At 40.7% G+C, this 14,031-nt stretch overlaps 1 protein-coding gene across 2 annotated transcripts; it reads left to right on the top strand.

Annotated features, from left to right (window-relative positions):
• Positions 1-349: 349 nt before the first annotated feature.
• Positions 350-13,786, top strand: LOC106564740 (neuroblast differentiation-associated protein AHNAK-like). 2 transcript variants are annotated; one of them, XM_014131050.2, is made up of 6 exons: positions 350-708; positions 7,476-7,509; positions 7,821-7,941; positions 8,162-8,334; positions 8,451-13,182; positions 13,227-13,786. In XM_014131050.2, the coding sequence occupies exons 2-6, from the start codon at positions 7,507-7,509 to the stop codon at positions 13,253-13,255; spliced, it is 5,058 nt and encodes a 1,685-aa protein (XP_013986525.1). In that variant the 5' UTR covers positions 350-708; positions 7,476-7,506; the 3' UTR covers positions 13,256-13,786. The 2 variants fall into 2 exon arrangements, with proteins under 2 accessions (XP_013986525.1, XP_013986524.1); XM_014131049.2 differs by having other exon boundaries at positions 8,451-13,786.
• Positions 13,787-14,031: the final 245 nt, after the last annotated feature.

Genomic DNA, 14,031 nt, shown 5'->3' with positions numbered 1-14,031 from the left:
GCATTAGTTATATTTCTGTTTTACACATCCCATGTTATTGTTTTGTTGAGTTTGGGTTGATCAAAATGTCAATATGTTTACATAATTGTCATTAATGGTAATTGGAAGGAGGAGTAGCCCCACCTTAAAAGGTATGATTACATAGTAAGAATGTTATAATGTGTCATAAATCAGTTCTAATCCCTAGATCATGCCACACCTTCATTGTTGTGTCTTATAATTACCATGAGTCATGAATGAATGCCTAGCTGCCCCTCCCTTGAAACAAGACAACTCTTTGGCACACCTCTGCATTTTTGTTATATAAACAGACAATTTTTTCCACCTGTCTTGGTGTGTTGATGGAGAAAAACAGAGCACTCTCCATCTCACAGTTCCAGTCTTGAGAGGCCAGGTTTCAGTGATCACCGTGCCTACCTGGACAGTTTGTGGCTGGGAAAGGATGCCGAAGATGGAACCAGTTTGTCTGCTTTGGGGAGGGTATGTTTTCGCTGACTGAGGCACCGGGAAGGTATGCTGAAGGTGGAACCAGTTTTTCTGCTTTGGGGAGGGTATGCTTTCGCTGACTGAGGCACAGGGTAGGCACTCCTACAGGAGTACGGAACACCATAGACTGCTAACACTCGACTTTCTCACATCGGTGGTAAAACTCCTCGGTGGCTGAGTAACAAGAAACTGCATGGTCAAAACAACCCAATGGAGCCTAAGGTAAGATTTTGATTTGTTGTCAATTTACATTTAGAAACTTTTGCTGAAGTACTCCATCCAGACTATGTGGTGCCAGGTACTATTACTAGTGTTTACAAAGTCCACAAGAATGTCATTGTAAGGGTCAGTTGTACAACTGAATGCATCTTTTGCATTTAACCCAACCCCTCTGAATCAGGGAGGGGCAGGGGGCTGCCATAATTGACATCCACGGCACCCGGGGAACAGTGGGTTAACTGCCTTGCTCAGTGGCAGAACGACAGATTTTTACCTTGTCAGCTCGGGGATTTGATCCAGCAACCTTTCAGTTACAACCGTCACACACATTGTCCAACACTCTTGTCAATCCAGCAACCTTTTGGTTACTGGCCCAACGCTCTAATCACTAGGCTACCTGCCGCAGCTAGATAAGTATGTCAAGTTTGCAACAGTATGTGCAGGTTTGTAATGCAAATGTCTACAGTAACTATTGGCATGGATGATGTTTTTTAAAAAAAAGTAACAAGAAGGAACACCTATGTGAGAATGCTATTCATTGACTACAGCTCAGCGTTCAACACCATAGTACCCTCAAAGCTCATCACTAAGCTAAGGAACCTGGGACTAAACACATCCCTCTGCAACTGGATCCTGGACTTCCTAACGGGCTGCCCCCAGGTGGTAAGGGTAGGAAGCAACACATTTGCCACGCTCATCCTCAACACTGGAGCCCACAGGAGTGCGTGCTCAGTCCCCTCCTGTACTCCCTGTTCACCCACGACTGCATGGCCAGTCAGGAGTCCAACACCATCATAAAGTTTGCAGACGACACAACAGTGGTAGGCCTGATCACCGACAACGACGAGACAGCCTATAGAGAGTTGGTCAGAGACCTGGCCGGGTGGTGCCAGAATAACAACCTATCCCTCAACGTAACCAAGACTAAGGAGATGATTGTGGACTACAGGAAAAGGAGCACAGAGCACGTCCCCATTCTCATCGACGGGGCTGTAGTGGAGCCGGTTGAGAGCTTCAAATTCCTTGGTGTCCACATCAACAACAAACTAGAATGGTCCAAACACACCAAGACTAGCCTATTCCCCCTCAGGAAACTAAAAAGATTTGGCATGGGTCCTGAGATCCTCAAAAGGTTCTACAGCTGCAACATCAAGAGCATCCTGACCGGTTGCATCACTGCCTGGTACGGCAATTGCTCGGCCTCCGACCGCAAGGTACTTCAGAGGGTAGTGCATACGGCCCAGTACGTCACTGGGGCAAAGCTGCCTGCCATCCAGGACCTCTACACCAGGCGGTGTCAGAGGAAGGCCCTAAAAATTGTCAAAGACTCCAGCCACCCCAGTCATAGACTGTTCTCTCTACTACCGCATGGCAAGCGGTACCGGAGTGCCAAGTCTAGGACAAAAAGGCTTCTCAACAGTTTTTACCCACAAGCAATAAGACTCCTGAACAGGTAACCAATGGTTACCCAGACTATTTGCATTGTGTGCCCCCCCCCCCCACCCCTCTTTTACGCTGCTGCTACTCTCTGTTCATCATATATGCAGTCACTTTAACTATACCTACATGTACATACTACCTCAATAAGCCTGACTAACCGGTGTCTGTAAATAGCCTTGCTACTCTTATTTTAAAATGTATTTTTACTGTTGTTTTATTTCTTTACTTACCTACACACACACACACACACACACACACACACACACACACACACACACACACACACACACACACACACACACACACACACACACACACACACACACACACACACACACACATACCTTTTGTTCGCACTATTGGTTAGAGCCTGTAAATAAGCACTTCACTGTTGTATTCGGCGCACGTGACAAATAAACTTTGATTTGATTTGATATTTCTATTTCTATGGTCAATTTTAGATCAACGCTATGCATTTTCAGCCATTCCTGAACCTGAGACCAAAAACAGGTTACCTGAGGGCAATACCAAAATAAATAGTCTATTGATTCTGTATCCTCACGACAAAATCTGCAGAGCTTTGATGATTTTATGCCCCAAATATTCAACGTTTTGTTGGTGGCAAGAATTCTATATAATAATTTTAGCTGAAAAGCACTAAGTCTTGAATCTTGCGTTGTTCAATATATCAACTCATACCCTGTGCCATGGAATCGGTACATCAAAAATCTCTTCCCAACTATTTTGCAATCTGTATGGCACAGTTGTCAACATCCTGGTCCTCAAATGAAACTGGTATACTTTCCTATTTATGCTATTTTTATTCCTCCGCCAGTTTTGATCCTTTATATTGAGCAGACAGACCAGTTCCCTACCTCCTCCCGCTGCCACCTGCCTCCTCCATTTTGGGGTAGAGCTGTAATCAATTGATTGTACTCTTGGATTGAGCAGACCTTTCCGTACAATTCTGATTTTATAAGAGAATTATCCAGGCATTCATAAAATCCAGGCATTTAAAAATAAAATCCATTCTTACTTTGTAAAATGCCTTTTCAAAATCTGCTATAAATACCATTCCTGGCTTCTTATATGTTTCATGATATTCTATTATTTCTAGTAGTTGTCGTCTATTAAGTCCATTGTATCGTCCATGTAAAAAACCTGTCTGATCAGGATGAACAATGCCTGATAAAACCCTTTTAATTTTGAGTGCTATGTATTTTGCTAGTATTTTTGCATCACAACATTGAAGTGTAAGGGGCCTCCAGTTTTTTAGATAGACTGGGTGTTTATATTTGCCATCTGGGTCTAGTTTTAATAATATAGAAATCAGACCTTCCTGCTGAGTACCTGACAGACTACCATTTCTATAGGAGTAGTTAAAACAATCTAACAATGGAGCTTTTAGTATATAAAAAAATACTTGATATACCTCTATCGGTATGCCATCAAGCCCTGGGGTTTTCCAGACTGAAAGGATTTAATAGCCTCAAAAAGTTCTTCCTCTGTAATTTGGCCTTCGCACTGATCTTTCTGTACATTTGTTAATTTTACATTTTTTTGATTATTTGGAAAGAATTCCTTACCGCAGTCTTCATTCAGTGGGAAAGGAGGAGACGGAAAAGAGAACATTTGCCTAAAATAATTTGCTTCCTCTTTTAAAATATAATTCGGAGAATCATAGATGACTCTGTCTTCAGTAATGAGTTTTTGCAAATTCTATTTGTTAGCATTCCTGTATTGGAGATTCAGGAAGAATTTTGTGCATTTTTCTCTATATTCCATCCAGTTTGCTTTATTTTTGTAATAGATTACATTAGATTGTTCTTGAATAAGTTCCTCAAGTTCTTTTTGTTTTCCTCTAACTTATTTTGTATCTCTGTAGTATAGTTTTTATTGCTAACTACCTGTACTATTAGTTCATGGATTTCCCTTGTTAGTCTTGTCTCTTTAGACAGAAACTGCTTTTTTATTATTGATGAATATTGAACCCCTGAAGGTACATTTAAATGTATCCCAAACAATAAGGGGATTTGCTGAACCTATATTATACTGGAAAAATTCAGTTATAAATTATTTTGTCTTAGTTAAAAATAAGTTGTCCTTCAGTAAACTTTGATTAAATTTCCAATATCCAATATTCAAAATTTCCAATATCCAATATTCAAACCCACAATCCTGGCGTTGCACACACCATGCTGGCATTGCAAACACCATGCTCTACCAACTGAGCCACAGGGAATATCCAGAATTTCTAATGTGTCCATAACATTTGGGATTTCCTTAAGGGCACGGTGATGGTAGTTTGTAGAGTGATTACCTTTACGGTCCATTGAGGTACTTATTAACACTGTGTTTAGTCTCCTACCATAATGATTAGATAATTTGTTGCCTGTAAGTTCAATAAATTGGTATAAATGTTTTCGAAGAAGTGTGGATCATCCTGATTTGGACCATATAGATTAATGAGCCAAATCTCTTTTTCGTGCACTTTCATATTCAAAAGGATCCACCTTCCTTGCGAATCTTTCCTGACTATTTGCACATTCAGATCGAAATTTTTGTTAATTAATATCATCACACTCTTTGAGTTCCTTTGTCCATGACAGAAAATTATTTCACCACCCCATTCCTTTTTCCAGGCAACTTCATCTAAGGATGTAGAGTGAGTTTCCTGTAAACAGTATATGTTATATTCCTTTTCTTTTAGCCATGTAAAGACTGATTTTTTTAAATAATCTGCTAAACCGTTATTATAATTATAACTGGCTATACTTAGTTCACCCCTTACAATAACTAGATACTATTCTCAGTCTAAATTAACCATAATTAGTGCTTGTAAAGTTACTGCCATCAGAGGTATTATGAAGGTCAAAACTAGAGCTTTCAAATGTCTGATATTTAGAATTCAAGAAATAGGTTCTAGCAATATGTGTTTTATTCCCTTGCCTGTTTGCCTGTGAGCCAATACCACAGATGTTATACAATTGAGACAAGATATTATGTGTGTAGCAAATCTGAGTAGGTTGATGTGTATGATATTGGATGTGATATAGTGAGAGTGTGTACAATGTCTGTATAAGAGTAAGACTATAATGTGTGATGTCCAAATAAATAATAACTCTGCCAACTTGCATGGTTGAGTGTCTATGTGTGTAACATGTAGTGCGTATAGCCTTAATATTCATGATGATAATTGTAATCCATATCTTATCACCATCATAGTTGCATCATAATTACCTTTAACATAATTGAAAAACACATCCCAGCATTTCCATAGCAATTGATGTTTCACATGATGATGAAAGAGACCTTGCATTACTCTAGAGACGGCTTCACTACAGTACAAATGTATTCCGTACAATATGTTATTATTCCCCAAGGCCCCTATTCTGATATCTTCCCCTTGCTTGTTGTAAACATATATAAACTTGTAGACAAATACTTAAAACAGATAGACAAACAATAAACACATTAAATTATAAAACAGTTCTCGACAATAGAGAGAGAAGGAGAGAAGAGAAGAGAAAAGAGAGAAAGAGAGAGTGAGAGAAGAGAGCGAGATCAGGTGTGTGTGTGTATGTATAAGTCCCTATGTGTAAGCAAGCATGTAATTGAGTACGTGTGTGTTCATATCCAGTTCATAATGTTCAGATATTTGTACAGTTCCCATACCTTCTTTCTTTTCGTAATCTGAAGTCCCTGTAGAATTTAGTACAGCCACGGTGTTATGGATCATGTTTTAATATGCTGATCTGAAATATTTTATAGCTGAAAAAAGATATTAAGGATGCATATAGAGTAGGAGAAACCATACATTTTGAAGAGACACTCTGAAATGGCATATTTTTGTACAGTAGTATGTACAGTACAGTACATACAGTTAAATATCACAAGCATACAGTTTGTCTTGAGTGAATAGAGAGCTCATAAAATACAACCTTAGACTTGGAGAAAATCTCAGTCAGCCTCTAATCTCTTTCAGCTCTGCACAATGTGAATGAAAGTCAAATAATAGGAATTATTTGAACAGAGTAATTGTCAATAAAGTGCCATGTTTCCAGCTTTTAGCTTACTGTCAGTCCACTCTTTTTTGAGTGCGTATACAGGTAACTGCCAAAATAAAGGAAACACCAACAAATAGTGTTGGGCCACCATGAGCCATAACAGCGTCAATGCACCTTGACATAGATTCTACAAGTGTCTGGAACTCTGTTGGAAGGATGCGACACCAGTTTTCCACGGGAAATTCCATAATTTTGTGTTTTGTTGATGGTGGTGTAAAATGCTGTCTCAGGTGCCACTCCATGGCATTTGGATTTCATGCTCATCAAACCATTCAGTGACCACACATGCCCTGTGGATGGGGGCATTGTCAACCTATGGGGGCGTAACCATGGTAGCCAAAATAATGGCCAAAATGGGGGCATAGCCATGGTAGCCAAAATAATGGCCAAACTAATGGCCTGCCCAGCATACTTTGTATCAATATGTCTTGTATCCCTTATTTATTCAAGTGTTTCCATTATTTTGGCAGTTACCTGTAGTTATTGTTGGGCGTATGGTATAATTACATTCAATCTCTGCTCCTGAATTAAAGTTATTCCATTCAAAACATTATGGCTGACTTAAAAGCAATAGGGGAATATTGAAACACATAGTTTAATAAGTCTGAGTGATTCATATTTGTACATATTCATGTGTTGGATGTACAGTACTTGATGATGAAGTTAATGATGATGATTATGATAATTGTGGAACAAATTATTGTTCATAGAGCAGCAGTCTCGCTAAGCATGTGACACAAATCACTTACAGGACCTGAAAGAACATACCTGAAGCGATCGTTTACAAATCGCTTTATTTGAGCCCCTGCCACGGCAAGCTTTTCATAATAGAAACTGCTGGGTGTGGTCATTTCTGAGTTTACTTTTAAAAAGGAAACACCCGACTATAGTGCGCTTAGATATATATATCTATTTCCCCGGACAAACTTGTTCCTGTTGTTCCCTCCATGTCCCAAGGCCATACCTCGAATACCTCAAATGGGCAGCTACCTGGGTGTCAACCATCTGTCAATTTGCACATGTAAACAGGTTATCAATCACCCATAGCCCCCCTTTAGTTATGGTTTCAGCTGATTTAGTGTTTTATGTTCAAAGGGGTAAAATGAGCTGTGGCATTATTGTCTAATTATGTTCTTTCTTTGCATTTGATACTCTTGAAGGCTATGAAAGTATGATGCTGTATTTAGACCTATATGATTTGATTATTATAGCATGAAACCAAGTTGAGCATTTCTTTTCAACTGATTCTTTCCTCCTCAACAGGTTTAGACAGAAGAGCTTTGCATAAAGGATCATGGTATGTGAGATAATTCATCCATCAGCCATGATGATAGTAATAACAAGCATATTCCAACACAATAAGCTAAGCAACAGGAAACACCTATGCCTCAGCATTACTTTCTAGAAGTGCATGCCATTTAAAAACATCTATTTAAAAAAGTTATTGTATTATAGATTTGTAAATTATTGTAAATAACATGTATTTGTAAGTTTATTGTTCATTGTTGGCATTTGATGATTGGGCTATTGAAACATGACCAACACTGAGGCCACACGCCTGTCTGCACATTTCTTATAACTATGTTTGTACTGTATGTCTGCTTTTAGGCAGGTGTCCGCAGCGGGAGGAGGCCCTCTGGGGGGCTGATGCTGGAGGAATCAGAGAAAGGACGATTGGTCGTCTCCAGTGTTGTCGATGGCTCCTTGGCCAATCAGGGGCTCAAAGAAGGTATGACTTTTGAGTCTATTATTTAATGTATAAAAATTTTGTTGAGTCTCAAAGCTCACAATAAAAAAATTTAACTTGAGCTTTCACTTTTGGATTTTTCTCTGACTTTTGTGCATCAATAAAATACATAGCTGTTTTTAAGGACACATTTAGAATCATTGACATTTTCAGTCAACATGCTTTAACTGTGTTTCACTTTGAGAAATGTAATTTTTTTCAGGAGATGAAATTGTTGGTGCCACAATCAACTTTGACCAACTTTCGAAAGACGATGTGTTGAAAATACTGAAGCTGATGGATGATAATGGATTTGATGAGAAGGTTCAAGTTCTGACAAAAAATAATTTGCGCAAGAGTATGGGGACCTTGGACAGCATCAAAGCACCAGAGGAGGTTTGTGGAATACATTTAAAGTTAAACAGAATTAGCTGAATAACAAATAAAGTACATTTTCAAAAGGTTGTTAGATCAATTATATCCATTGTTACTGGATTGCTTTCTCTTTGCAGATGCTGAAGGAGTCCTATAACAGACTCAATGCCAAAATAAAGAAGTTCATGAAAGAGGACAGCTCTGGGCAACCTACAGCTTCTGGGGAAAGAGGCTCTCCTAACGGACAGGTGAAAGGCAAGGGACCGAGACCTCTCTGGGCCAAGCCTGATGTCAGAGGAACAGACTCTACAGTGACTCTCGACGCTCCTGGTGGAGAACTTTCATTGCCTAATGCCAACATGAGTATATCAGATCTCTCTCTAGCTCATTTGAATGGGTCTTTAGGGGCTGATCCTGATGTCAATATCTCAGATTTACCTTCAGTAGACCTTAAAGGTTCCAAAATAGATCTAGAATTGCCAGATTCAAACATTGGTATCCCATCTGGGAAGATCAAAACACCAAGTCTTGGAATGGCTGACTTTGCTATATCTGGATCAAGAGTTAGGAATCCAGACCTGGACCTCTCAGCGGCTGAGATGTGTCTATCAGACGTCAATTTGCCTGACCTCAGTACTCCAGATATTGATATACCCTCAGGTAAATTAAAACTAAAGAAACCACATGCAGAACTCAAAGCTCCTGATTTCGATGTGGATGCCCCCTCTGGTAAACTGAAGATGCCCAAATTTGATGGCTCTGGCCTAAAAAGACCAGATCTGGGAATTGATTATGATGTAAAAACACCAAAACTATTTCTCAAAGCTCCCAAGATAAAAGGTGGACTTGATGCACCTGACTTGGACTTACCCAAAGTCGACCTGAAATCACCTAAATTAGATGTAAACACTCCAGATATTGACATCAACGCACCCTCAGAAAAATTCAAAATGCCAAAGTTTAAGATGCCTATATCTGGCCTTTCAGGCCCTAAAGGACCAGACGTTGGCATTGATAGAGACTTGGATGGACCAGATCTGAGCTTATTATCTTCCAAATTAAAACGGCCAGACTTGGGTGTTGGTAGCCCATCTGGAAAATTAAAGATGCCAAGTCTAAAGGCGCCAGACTTTGGCTTCTCGGGGCCAGATGTTCAAAGGACCGACTTAGAGGTAAAGACTCCAGACTTGGATCTTTCCGCCCCCAAGTTTAAAGGGGGAATTAGTCCCCCAGCTTTGGATCTGCCAGATGTAGACCTCAAAGGCCCCAAATTAGACCTCAATGCTCCAGATTTTGACATAGATATGCCCTCAGGTAAAGTCAAAGTACCTACATTGAATAAACCAAAGGTTGATCTGAATGCTCCTGATCTGGACATCGATGGGCCCTCTGGTAAACTGAAAATGCCCAAATTCAATCTCCTTGGCACATTGCCAAAAGGACGAGGTCTAGACATCAATGCAGGTGTGAAATCACCAAAGTTAAAAGGTAGGATTGATGCCCCTGACATGGATTTACCAGACATTGACCTCAAAGCCCCTAAATTAGATGTAAACACTCCAGATATTGACATTGATTCCTCCACAGGGAAATTCAAAATGCCCAAAATGAAGATGCCTAAATTTGGCATGAAAAGACCTGATGTTGACATAGACGGAGATCTAGAGGGGCCAGGCCTGAACTTGTCTGCACCAAAATTGGACATAGAAGCACCCTCAATGAATCTCAAAGGTCCCAAAGCAGACCTAAACATTCCAAATACTGATTTTGGAAGTCCATCAGGGAATTTCAAAATGCCAAGTTTCAAGATGCCAGATTCGGGTTTCTCTGGACCAAAGGTTAAAGTGCATGACTTTGAGGTAAAGACTCCAGGCTTAGATCTTTCAGCCCCCAAGTTTAAAGGAGGAATTAGTCCACCAGATCTGAATCTGCCAGATCTCAAAGGCCCCAAACTAGACCTCAATGCACCAGATGTAAACTTTAATGTGCCCTCAGGTAAAGTCAATGTACCTACATTGAAGAAACCAAAGGTTGATCTGAATGCTCCTGATCTGGACATTAACGGCCCCTCTGGTAAACTGAAAATGCCCAAATTTGGGCTGTCTGGTAAAATGCCAAAATCCACAAAACTGAATCTCAAAGCCCCAAAGATAAATGGGGGAATTGATTCCCCAGACCTGAATTTTCCAGATGCTGATCTAAAAGCCCCTGAACTAGATGTGAATACCCCGGATCTTGACATCAGTGCACCCTCTGGGAAATTCAAAATGCCCAAATTTAAAATGTCTAAATTCAGAGGCCTAAAAAAGCCAGATGTTGACATTGATGGAAACTTGGAGGGCCCAGATATTGATATCAATACCCCCACAGCTAACCTCAAAGGTCCCAAAACAGGTCTAAAAATGCCAGATTTGAAGATGCCTGGTTTCGGGCTATCTGGGCCAAATGTAGATGAACCTGACTATGACTTACCTGATATTGACCTCTCAGCCCCAAAGCTAAAAGGGGGCATCAATCCCCCAGATTTGAGACTACCTAAAGGTAAAATCAAAGGCCAAAAACTAGACCTCAATGATCCAGATTTAGATGTTAATGCTCCCTCGGGTAAACTGAAAAAGCCCAAATTTGGACTCTCAGGCACTATGCCAAAGGGATCAAATCTGGACATAAATGCTGGTGCGAAATCACCAAAGTTCAGTCTAAATATGCCAAAGATAAAAGGTGGGATTGATGCCCCTGATATGGATCTACCAGACATGGACCTCAAAGCCCCTAAATTAGATGTAAATAACCCAGATATTGACATTGATTCACCCACAGGGAAATTCAAAATGCCCAAATTGAAAATGTCTACATTTGGAATGAAGGGGCGACATATTGACAAAGATGCAGATATAGAGGGACCAGACCTGAACTTGTCATCTCCCAAACTCAAGGGTCCCAAAGCAGACCTCAACATTCCAGACACTGATATTGACAGTCCATCAGGAAAATTTAAAATGCCAACTTTCAAGATGCCAGATTTAGGTTCCTCTGGACCAAAGGTTAAGGGGCCTGACTTGGATCTTTCAGCCCCCAAGTTTAAAGGGGGAATTAGTCCCCCAGATCTGAATCTGCCAGACCTCAAAGGCCCCAAACTAGGCCTCAATGCACCAGATGTAAACTGTAATATGCCCTCAGGTAAAGTCAATGTACCTACATTGAAGAAACCAAAGGTTGATCTGAATGCTCCTGATCTGGACATTAACGGCCCCTCTGGTAAACTGAAAATGCCCAAATTTGGTCTGGCTGGTAAAATGCCAAAATCCACAAAGCTGAATCTCAAAGCCCCAAAGATAAAGGGGGGAATTGATTCCCCAGACATGAATTTACCAGATGCTGACATCAAAGCCCTTAAACTAGATGGAAATGCCCCCGATTTTGACATAAATGCACCTTCTGGGAAATTCAAAATGCCCAAATTTAAAATGTCTAAATTCAGAGGCCTAAAGGGACCAGATGTTGACATTGATGGAGACTTGGAGGGCCCAGATATAGATATCAATGCCCCCACAGCTAACCTCAAAGGTCCCAAAACAGGTCTAAAAATGCCAGATTTGAAGATGCCTGATTTCAGGCTATCTGGGCCAAATGTAGATGAACCTGACTATGACTTACCTGATATTGACCTCTCAGCCCCAAAGCTAAAAGGGGGCATCAGTCCCCCAGATTTGAGACTACCTAAGGGTCATCTCAAAGGGCCCAAACTAGATCTCAATGCTCAAGACTTTGATGTTGACACTCCCTCTAGTAAACTGAAAATGCCCAAATTTGGGCTTTCAGGTTCTATGCCAAAAGGACCAAATGTGGACATAAATGCAGGTGCGAAATCACAAAAGTTCAATCTAAAAATGCCAAAGATTAAAGGGGGGATTGATGCCCCTGATATGGATCTACCAGACATTGACCTCAAAGCCCCTAAATTAGATGTAAACACTCCAGATATTGGCATTGATTCACCCACAGGGAAATTCAAAATGCCCAATCTGAATATGCCTAGATTTGGAATGAATGGGCCACATATTGACATAGATGGAGATATAGAGGGACCAGACCTGAATTTGTCATCTCCCAAACTCAAGGGTCCCAAAGCAGACCTCAACATTCCAGACACTGATATTGACAGTCCATCAGGAAAACTCAAAATGCCAACTTTCAAGATGCCAGATTTAGGATTCTCTGGACCAAAAGTTAAGGGGCCTGACTTGGACCTTTCAGCCCCCAAGTTTAAAGGGGGAATTAGTCCCCCAGATTTGGATCTGCCACATGTAGACCTCAAAGGCCCCAAATTAGACCTCAATGCACCAGATGTAAACTTTAATATGCCTTCCGGTAAAGTCAAAGTACCTACATTGAAGAAACCAAAGGTTGATCTGAATGCTCCTGATCTGGACATCGATGGGGTCTCTGGTAAACTGAAAAAGCCAACATTCTTGCTGTCTGGTACAATGTCAAAATCCCCAGACTTGAGGCTCAAAGCTTCAAACATTAAGGGGGGAATTGATGTTCCAAACATGAATTTACCAGACGCTGACCTCAAAGCCCCTGAACTAGGTGTGACTACCCCAGATCTTGACAGCAATGAACCCTCTGGGAAATTAAAAATGCCCAAATATAAAATGCTTAAATTCAGAGACCTAAAGAGACCAGATGTTGACATAGATGGAGACTTAGAGGGCCCAGATAAAGATATCAATGCCCCCACAGCTAACCTCAAAGATCCCAAAACAGGTCTAAAAATGCCAGATTTGAAGATGCCTGATTTTGGGCTAACTGGGCCAAACGTAGATGAACCTGGCTATGACTTCCCTGATATTGACCTTTCAGCCCCAAAGCTAAAAGGGGGAATCAGTCCCCCAGATTTGAGACTATAGTAAGGGTCATCACAAAAGCCCAAAACTAGACCTCAATGTTCCAGATATGCCCTCAGGTAGATTCAGAGTTCCAACCATAGAGAGGCCAAATGATAGCATCAAAGCCTCTTATTTATCAACACTCCGACATTCAAAATGCCTACATTTGGGTTGTCTACACCAAAAGGACCAGATCATGACATCAGTGCTGACCTAGGTTAAATATTCAAACATAAAGGTGGGATTGGTTCACCAGATCTGGACCTACCTGCAATTGACTTAAAAGCCCCTAACATAGATTTAGACACTCCAGATATAAACATTGGTTCACCATCTTGGAAATTCAAAATGCCTCACCTCAAAATGCCTAAATTCAGCCTTTCTGGTCTGAAAGGTCCAGATGCTGGAATAGATGGAGACATTGAGGGACCTGAGCTTGTCAAATCAAATCAAATCAAATTTATTTATATAGCCCTTCGTACATCAGCTGATAGCTCAAAGTGCTGTACAGAAACCCAGCCTAAAACCCCAAACAGCAAGCAATGCATGTGAAAGAAGCACGGTGGCTAGGAAAAACTCCCTAGAAAGGCCAAAACCTAGGAAGAAACCTAGGGAGGAACCAGGCTATGAGGGGTGGCCAGTCCTCTTCTGGCTGTGCCGGGTGGATATTATAACAGAACATGGTCAAGATGTTAAAATGTTCATAAATGACCAGCATGGTCAAATAATAATAATCATAGTAGTTGTCGAGGGTGCAACAAGCACGTCCGGTGAACAGGTCAGGGTTCCATAGCCGCAGGCAGAACAGTTGAAACTGGAGCAGCAG

Source organism: Salmo salar, chromosome ssa12, assembly GCF_905237065.1.
Source record: "Salmo salar chromosome ssa12, Ssal_v3.1, whole genome shotgun sequence".
NCBI lineage: Eukaryota > Metazoa > Chordata > Actinopteri > Salmoniformes > Salmonidae > Salmo > Salmo salar.
The sequence above is the reverse complement of the archived record's forward strand: the minus strand, read 5'-3'. Positions and strand labels throughout refer to the sequence as shown.